General features: G+C 44.3%; 1 protein-coding gene across 1 annotated transcript in view; it reads right to left on the bottom strand.

Annotated features, from left to right (window-relative positions):
• Positions 1–2,048: 2,048 nt before the first annotated feature.
• The window catches only part of son (SON DNA binding protein), a 67,269-nt gene continuing 59,935 nt past the window's right edge, over positions 2,049–9,382 (bottom strand). Inside the window, exons 9-13 of the mRNA XM_012958002.3 lie at positions 8,480–8,596; positions 6,296–6,443; positions 3,731–3,796; positions 3,296–3,411; positions 2,049–2,570 (exon numbers count right to left, since the gene is read on the bottom strand). Coding sequence (XP_012813456.2) covers positions 2,406–2,570; positions 3,296–3,411; positions 3,731–3,796; positions 6,296–6,443; positions 8,480–8,596 — 612 coding nt within the window. The 3' untranslated portion in view covers positions 2,049–2,405. The remainder of the gene's footprint in view (positions 2,571–3,295; positions 3,412–3,730; positions 3,797–6,295; positions 6,444–8,479; positions 8,597–9,382) is intronic.

The raw sequence follows: 9,382 nt of genomic DNA, 5'->3' as shown, positions 1-9,382 counted from the left end.
TCTTTCTCTTCAGTCTACACTAACCTGTAGCCGAGACGAGCGTGGATATTCGTTTAACACAGCGGAGGACGCGCGCAACCGAAACCCAACCCTCCCCCGTGCACCGCGTCGGCACACACAGACGTCGCGCCTTGCGCATGCGCGCTGGGGCGGCGCACGGTTGTGGGGTGTTTCGGTTGCGCGCGTCCTCCACTGTGTTAAACGAATATCCACGCTCGTCTCGGCTACAGGTTAGTGTAGACTGAAGAGAAAGAGAGATACTTTGGAACATGCAGGACCTTCGTACATGATACTGCGGAATGTGAAGAATGTCATGCTTTCATCTTTTAAAGGAACTTGCCGCCCCCCCATATTGCCAACAAAGGGGCCATAAAGTGGGGTGTAATCCAATGCAAACACCATGGTTCCCACTTTCAATGGAGCCCCACAGAACAGTAGCTGCACGCAGAGGCAATTGTGCCCTACATACCCATCCATAGGCGAAATGGAACTATATATATATATATAATTACCCCTTATTGGGGGCAGAACAATCCTATTGGGTTTATTTCATGGTTAAATGATTCCCTTTTCTCTGTAATAATAAAACAGTACCTGTACTTGATCCCAACTAAGATATAATTACCCCTTATTGGGGGCAGAACAGCCCTATTGGGTTTATTTCATGGTTAAATGATTCCCTTTTCTCTGTAATAATAAAACAGTACCTGTACTTGATCCCAACTAAGATATAATTACCCCTTATTGGGGCAGAACAGCCCTATTGGGTTTATTTCATGGTTAAATGATTCCCTTTTCTCTGTAATAATAAAACAGTACCTGTACTTGATCCCAACTAAGATATAATTGCCCCTTATTGGGGGCAGAACAGCCCCTATTGGGTTTATTTCATGGTTAAATGATTCCCTATCTTGCTCCCTTCCCATTGTTCTGCTGATCGGCTGCTGGGGGGAGGGATATCACTCCAACTTGCAGCGCAGCAGTAAAGTGTGCTTTTTGTATGTAATGCCCCCCCCAGAGATTAAACCCCCCATGTACAGCAAATATGGAGGCTTCGACTGTTCCACGCTGTAGATGTGGGTTCAGCTGGCCCTACACTTATATTGCTGTTAGACATATCCAGCAAACATTGTATCATTTTCAAATTCTGGTTGGTCAATGTGAACAAATGTTTGCACAAGAAAATTCAACAAGTAATGGTGGGTTCCTGACTGCTGTATTTACATGCTTGGGTGGTCAGCGAACCAATCATTACTAAAATGTTGCTCTTTTAATCGTTTTCTCTAATGAACAATGATGAATTGATGAATGGCTAGCGTCAGTGCTGGAGGTGTCGGCTAGGGTCCTTCTTTACTCTGCAACCGCTACTGCCTTATCTCCCCCCCCCCCCCCCCCCCCCCCCCATTGGATATTAAACAGAAAATGCCACAAATAAATGTAATTTGATTTTATTAGACTTATGTACAATGATCTTATGCCAGTTATAAGCCACGGCCCTGGCTAGAAGATGGCTCCTTAAATGAAGCCACGTTTTACATTAAATTTTAAAAATATCTGGGAGAAAAAAGAAAAAAAAAATCACAAATAAGAACAATGACTATAAGTGACGCAGGCAGAACTGAGGCGAAATGATCTTTATCGTTTGAGTAATACCAGGCCATGAATTGTAGCCTCTTGCGCCTCATCGATGTGTGTTACACGATATGTATATTGCTCCAACCACATAACAATAAGGAATAGACTGGGGGGGGTCGATGTTGCCAGCACGAACATGCACAGCCAGGAATGATACGCTCAGGTCACGCACCTGGTGCAATAGATATGTATAGAGGCTAGCATAAGAACAGGAGTAAATAGGGCTCACTGCACTGACAGTCTGCCAAGAGGCTACTATGTATCAGGAATGGGTAGTCCAATGCCAAAATACCACGTAGGGCAACCTTTATGACTTCAGCTGAATCAGAGGGCCAGTAAAGCACCGGATAAAGCTTGGCTATAGCTGCCTTACGATTGGCCATCATCCCCAGTCATACGATAAACAACTAAGATGCTCATATGTATATATAATTACTCACATGAAATAATTCATTCCCTTTCCACCTTACAAAGTAACTGTTTTACATCCAACATTCTCGCAGAAAACAGCAAACCAAACACCAGTTGGACCCTACAACGGCCACAAAAGACTTACATTCCCGTGGGGTAACAGCGCTGCAATACAAAACACTAGGTCCATGCACAAAAATAGGAACATCTCTACTCTTACAAAACCATTTGTCAGATCATTTCTGGTGTAAAATGTATATTCTTGGGCACTCCGATCATTACTACATTAAGATAAAAGAGAATGAGGGAACACTTTCCTGGAACAAACTTCACTTGGTTAAGGACGGGGTGAGATCCTGCTAGGAAGTGCTCGTAGAAGCGCTCCGGAAATTGGCCGTCGACGTCATGCTTTCCTTTGGTAGTGCGCCCAACGCTTGGAGAGCTGCTGCCGCCGCTGTGGCTTTGGCCAGTTTTTTGTTGACGCTGGGCTGATTGGGTTGGTACACCCCGCCATTAACTGTCACCTGCACAGGAACAATATTTTAGTAAAGGATCATAGAGAAAGTATTACGCAACTGAAATGAACCGGCTGAATCTTTGTGCATTATCCAAAAAGAGAGGCAAAGAAACCCATGCAAACCTAAGAAGGCCAACTACCAACTCCTTCCGTCCCATTAAAATCTCTCCATAAATCGACTAATACTGACCGACTACCAAATCAATATAAACTATAACCCCCCAGTATCACTATGTAGGATTTAGCAACTGGAAACTTACACCATGGGGAAGGGGACTAATTATTTGCCCAATGGAATTTGAGCCTTATAATCCTTTACATTCTTCTCGTGTAGAGCTAAAGGTGCCCGCACACGTTAAGATCCACTCGCCTACGGTTGGGCGATATTGGGAAAATGTAGGCTAATTCGATCGTTTGGCCCTGGGGCCAAATGATCGGATTCTAACAGCGGCAATGGCACAGTCGGTTCAGATCCGACTAAATCTTTTAACCTGCCCGATCAATATCTGGCCGATTTCAGGCCAGATATCGGTCGGGTATGGCCGTCGTTTCTTCCCCTACACGGGCCGATAAGCTGCTGAATCGGTCTAAGGGACCAATATCGGCAGCTACAATCGGCCCGTGTATGGCCACCTTTAGTCTGTTTTGGCTGATGTGGCTAAAACCATGGCAAGCAGGGCTCACTATTCACACTGCTAGGAGTCACCCGTAGAAACTGACAAAAGCACTTACCCTAAAAAGAAACCTCTTGCGATGTTCAGGGCCTGTGTCATCCACAAGGACAAACTCAGGTGGGGACCATTTTTTCTTGTTGCAAAGCTCCATCAGCGCAGAGATTGGATGCTTTCCTGAAATGATGTAATCAAAAAAATCAGAGTTGGCCATCTTGCCACAAGCACCCACTGGAAAGTCAAGCTACGCAAAACTAAACTAGGTCTTGTATGGACACGGTCCTTTTGCAACCTATAGTGTGTACTATAGTGTCACCTACGGGTTCCTATTGACATGATGATAAAATGCCTTGAAGAGGCAAATTAACCCCCAGCCCACAGGCTGCCATATCAACAGCTCTGCCCTACCATACGGGTGGGGGAAGTGCACTAAGCTGTGTCTGTATAAATGAATGTATCAGCCCATATATGCTTACAACGTGCAAAATATACTCACCAGACAGATCCTTCATCATTGGTAAAGCCAATTTGTTTGATGCCTTTTCACCATCTGCAACCAAACCTATGAAACCAAAATACAGGAGACATTAGTTTCCTACTGGTTCATCAGTCAAACAGAAATCACCGAAACATCCTTGCAACATTTGGCTAACAGCGACATTACATATAAAGAAGCTCTATATTTAGTAAACGCCATTTATATTTCCAATTCACTTTCCAACATCAGTTGTTATTAGCCTTAAACCCTCTAAGGTCACTAGCCAAGAAAAAAAAAGAAGCCATCTTTATTAAAGACACACTCCGCTACATTGGCTAGTCTGTTACCAATCAACAACCAGAACTAGGAAGGTGTGAATTTGGTTAACCATCAAAGATGACTTGGATAAGGAAATGATGGAAAGTAAAGAGAGATTTACTCATGGGAGGACACAATCTTGCTTCCACCACCCTCCAAGCTTCCAATGTAGCAAATGATTCAGCAAACAATCACCAATCCTCTCTGGAAACCTCTGCAGTACACTAGGGAAAGGTGATGGCTATTCCTCTAGAGTGGCCCCTGAGAGTAGACCTTGCTGCAAGGGAAGCCCCATGGGTGGTTCTACTGCCAGCTAAATCAGCACTTATCTGGGCCAACATGGAATCACTGCTATGATCAAGGATGCTTCCAGAATTATCTTAGAACCCATCATAGAAACAAAAACAAACACATTTTGGATGTCCTGTGTCCAATCTTGGAATGGAACATCCAATCATTTGAGGAACCATTTGCAATTTTGTTGAGTTGCTATGGATTTTTTGTAGGCCGGCTTTTTAAATTATTACCAACTGCATTTCCAGGAATAAGGGATTGGCCGGCCCTGACCTCAGAAGAAAAGTTCAATGGTCTTATGTTCTGCCGCACCCACTGTGTTTGGGAAGGTGCAAGATATCAGACCCAAGAGAGGCACTAAGACCTTCCCTTTAATGCATTTTTATTGAATCACCAGTCTGCCATCATAAAGGAATTGTGACTATCTTAGGCCTTGTTGGTCACCCTGCACTAAAGATGGCAAAAGGAACTGGTGACTCCACTGCACTTTGTATGGTACTTTGTAACCATTAGCCCTAACCTCACTCTCGTGAAGGCTCACCAGGGACCTTCTGATCAGGGGTCTTCATACTGCAATGTGGGGTCTACATCAGTATCTATGAACTGTGTGATCTGTGTTCTGTTACAGTCCCAGAGAACACAAAACATACATTCAGCAATGAGAAAATCCCACATCCCTAGAGTAAAATGAAGACCATCCATTTAGCAAGTTTTTTTTATAGTAAAGGTCTAATTAATAGTAACAACAGAAAATAATTGTTTATTTGTGAACAATACCCCAACGCTAGAGTGCAGCTAATCACCGATTTGGTGACCTCGATGACTCAAAGGGAGTACAGTAACAGAATCAGGAAGAATTTTTTTATACCAATGGATTACCCAGAAGGTGGGTAAAGCGCTGCCCCAACCAGTAATAAACTTTAAACGTAAAACAGAAGATAAATGGTTTGCAAGAAAGAGAAGTGCACTGGAAATTGGCGCCTCTAGTTTAAATCATAAAAAATCAACCAATTGCAGCCTTGCTCTGCTGGGCACTCTCTACTGACTCCCAGGTCACACAACCAATAAGGACACAATAATACAGAATTTGTCAACAATCATTTTTGAAGGTTCCTGGTTGGAACCAATGGTGGTCCATTCCACAAATTTCTAGCAGAGAGCACACAGATGATAAGTATGGAAACCAGAAGCAGAAATATAGCTTGGGCTTCTGATTATACGTATGGTTTTAGTGAGGAGATAAGGGGATTCATTGCTTGATGTACTTCAATAAATACAAATTGGCAGGTTCCTTTGTGCATATTCTCCATTAACCATCTATGATCACAGTGAAAAACCATAAAACTGAGCTCATTATACACCCCTGTGAGCTCTTCAAGATGATTACTTGGCTTTTATGAAGAAGCAGCCACTGGTGCCTCAAAGCCACTCGTAGGGTTTTATCACAAACTGGGAGCATGTGGCTACAACTTCTCTTTGCCTCCTCTTAAAACAGACTGTGTTTGTAGCAGTCCCAGGGGCAGGCAAACTCACGCCCGCGTGCCACATCCGGGCCGCTGGCCTTTTTAATTCGGGCTGTCGACTCCGGCCCCCATAAAAGAATTACAGGTCCTGATTGGTTGCGTTCGTGCGTGCATGTGACGTCAGCACGCACAGGGCACAACCATATAAAAGGACAGAAGCAGCCGGAGGATGGAGGGAGCTGGGGGGGAGAGATGGAGGATGTTGGTGGGAGGATGCTGCGGGGGGGAGCTGGGGAATGGACATGGAGGATGCTGGGAGGGAGCTGGAGGATGTCTGGAAGATGCTGGGGGGGAGCTGAGAGGCCCCGTGATTTCTGATGGCAGCCCTGGGCGTAACACTGGCCTGACCCGCCCCGTCTGTAAGTCAATGTGCCCCCTGAGCCAAAAAGTTTGCCCACCCCTGAGCTGCCCTAAGAGATGGACACATCTCACTTTCAGTCAGTCTTACCTTTGCGATCAGTTTTAAAGTCAATTAGTATGGGATCCACATTTCCTTCATTGTGTCTCCCAAGCCCCTTGCCTTCCTTCCATCCCATTTTGCGCATAAGAAGAGCGCCTCTTCCACCCGTTACAGGTGCTGCTTTGAGGAACTGATCCTACAGAACAAAAAACAAAGGGAGACATCCAAGCAAAATTTTAGTCTGGGAGTCACAGAGGAGTATTAATACTTTTGTGGTATTCTGAACAAGAAAACATAAGGGGGTTTCAATAAAGACTCATTTAATGGAGGCACCATCTAAACACACTTCTCTGGCCAAACTGCTGATGCTCGAGCCAGTAATACCGAGGGTTTTGCAATTACAGCTTACAGTGTTAGCCAAATATATGCACCAAAGTAATATTTTTACAACGCAAAGCTTATCACAGTTGTAAAAACTCCTTAAATTGTTACCTACCTACACCTCTTTGGCTGGAGAGTTGTAAGAGTGCGGCAGGCAGTGATCGTGGCAAGAAGACATCTACAGGATATGACCCTGCAACAAGTTTCCATACAGAGCGGTGAAAGTTCACAGGTTAGTCTGTGAACAGTCACCTCTCTTGAACCCCAGTGCTCACCCAAGCAGAAAGCTGTCCTACCTTGATTCTGAAACCTGAAATACTGGGCAAATGCCAGTCTGTCATTTTCAGTTGGTCCAGGGCTGCAGGACATAAGGAATTTTGGAGTAATACTAAGGCAGTTTGGCCCTGGTTAGAATTTATTTTCTTACACCGTCATTCCATCACTTTGCAATGTAGAAGTGGGTAGGGCAAGGTGAATAAAGTGTACACTATCTGACCTGTAATGTCCAAATACCAAGGACAGTATCAGATCATGCCAATGCAAGGAGACACTCGGGATACCACTTTAGTCGCTCTGTGCACCCAGAAGTGTTTACTTACTTACGAGCTCCATTCTCCCCTTTTTGTCACTGGAAGGGCAACCATGCTGAGAATGATATAAATCCCAGCCAAAGTCACACCAGGGTCCGATCCCGCTTTTGTACCTGCTTTGCAAGGATAGAATTTGTAACATCAACGCCTGTTTCACTGTACCCACTGGAGCTCAGCTAAAGAACACTGTGCAATGCAGTTCCCTGAGCAAAGTTCAGAGGCCGGAAGCCGCAAGTGAAATTTAGACCACAATGTAACTGCATTGCTCCTCTCTATGAGCCCCAGTGCAGTCCGCTCACATAATACATGACAGAAACCTTTACCGTTTTTGGAGGGTGGATTAAATAATAGTGTTTATGCATATCCTTTGGGTCAGGCACAAGGAACACCAGGAATAAAGGAAATCAGGTGTCTATAATAGGAAATGTGGTACAAAGCAGCCGCTTAAGGCATGCAAGAGGGTGGGAAGCCGGCACAGGCATCAAGGTCCTGAGATATCTGCTTTGTGGGGTGACATGCTGGAACTTCCGAAGAACCCAATGTGATGTTCATGTTTCCCATGGTTCCTCCACCTTGCAGAGCTGACTCAAACATCCTTCATTCTGGGGGTCTTCTCCTTCCGCTGGCTTCCCAACTGCATGCCAAGAGAAGCTGCTCTTTACCACAAACCGCTGCCTGATTAAGTCTTTGACTAAAAATGACATTTACAGTTATGAATAAATAAAAATTTAGGACAGTACCTGGAGCCTGCACAAACATATATATCTAACGGCCAAGAAACTTTGTATCTGGGCCTGAAGGTTGACCTTTTAATATAGTCTTCTGTCGAGACCCCCAAGGAGGTATTTTCAGGGAATGTGTTAATACCATCCCCAGTTTGAAGGTTCTACCTGCTGGTAACATGTGAGCAAACAGTTTGTGGTACAGTGAAACAGACAGTTCATTCATACAAATGTTATCAAGATTTCCATGGCTCATCCAGAGGGACAGGCCGCAGGAGCAATAATGCATTTGTTGGCAATTTGAAAGCTAAACCTTTGCATTAAGAAGATATTTTGGACAATATAAAGAGTGAGTCTTTATAAGAATCTAATACCACTTGGGTGGTAGCCAAGTAGCCAAGTTAAGGTTTAGATTTCACATGGTGCCATATATATATATATCTGCTGTAGGTTATACTATGGGCTTCTACTGGTTACACCCGTCGTACACAACCAACCGGTGGGAGCTACACTAACACATCCACTTGCTCACTGCATACCTTTTTCAGCCAGGCCTGGGGACCGCTGTTGCTGATTTCATCTGCGGAGAGGACTTGAGCGCCGGTGCTCCCTGTGAACTGGCCGGGTAGGGACGTAGACTGAGCCCATGCGTCGATCTAAGTGTGACGGGAAAGTGCGTTTAGTATTTTTGTTGCATACACGGGTATCTTGGTTACTGGTTAACTTGGGGTTTCCCTTTCTTTTACTAAATCTCTACAGACATCTACACATTGGTTTAGGACTCCAGCACACACCTTTCCACCCCCGGCAGTGTTGGGCTAGTGTGCTAAATGGCAGCTTCACTCTCCAAACTATTTTCTCTTCACTTTCACTTTCTTTAAATTGCCCTTTTTTAAACACTTATCTATTGTCTATTTCTTCTTTGTTTGCACTTAGAAATGGAGAATGCTGTAAAAACAGGCAAAGCAAATGGTTGTGTGAGTAGGAAGCCCTCGACACATGGGACCACCAGGAGCTTTCCTGGCATCCCGGAGGACCAATCCAACACCGACCCTTCAGGCTCAAGTATACACCCAATAAACGGAGTGGGTTGGAATGGTGCTTTGTTACGGTCTTCTTAATTCCTAATTAAAGAACTACTGTGGGAGGAGAAGGTGAAATGTATTCCAATTACTCATGGAGAGGCTTACTTAAATAAGTTTATTATATTCCAGGCTGACCAATCAATATCTTAAAAGGGTGGTTCACCTTCAGGTTAACTTTTAGTATGTTATAGAATGGCCTATTCTTAGCAACTTTTCAATTGGTCTTGATTTTTTTTATATAGTTTTTGAATTATTTGCTGCCTTCTTCTAACTCTTTGCAGCTTTCAAATGGGGGTCACTGACCCCGGAAGCCAAAAAACTATTGCTCTGTGAGGCTGCAATTTTATTGTTAGTTAC

Source organism: Xenopus tropicalis, chromosome 2 (assembly GCF_000004195.4).
Source record: "Xenopus tropicalis strain Nigerian chromosome 2, UCB_Xtro_10.0, whole genome shotgun sequence".
Lineage (NCBI taxonomy): Eukaryota > Metazoa > Chordata > Amphibia > Anura > Pipidae > Xenopus > Xenopus tropicalis.
Note: the sequence above shows the minus strand (reverse complement) of the source record. Positions and strands in the feature narration are given on the sequence as shown.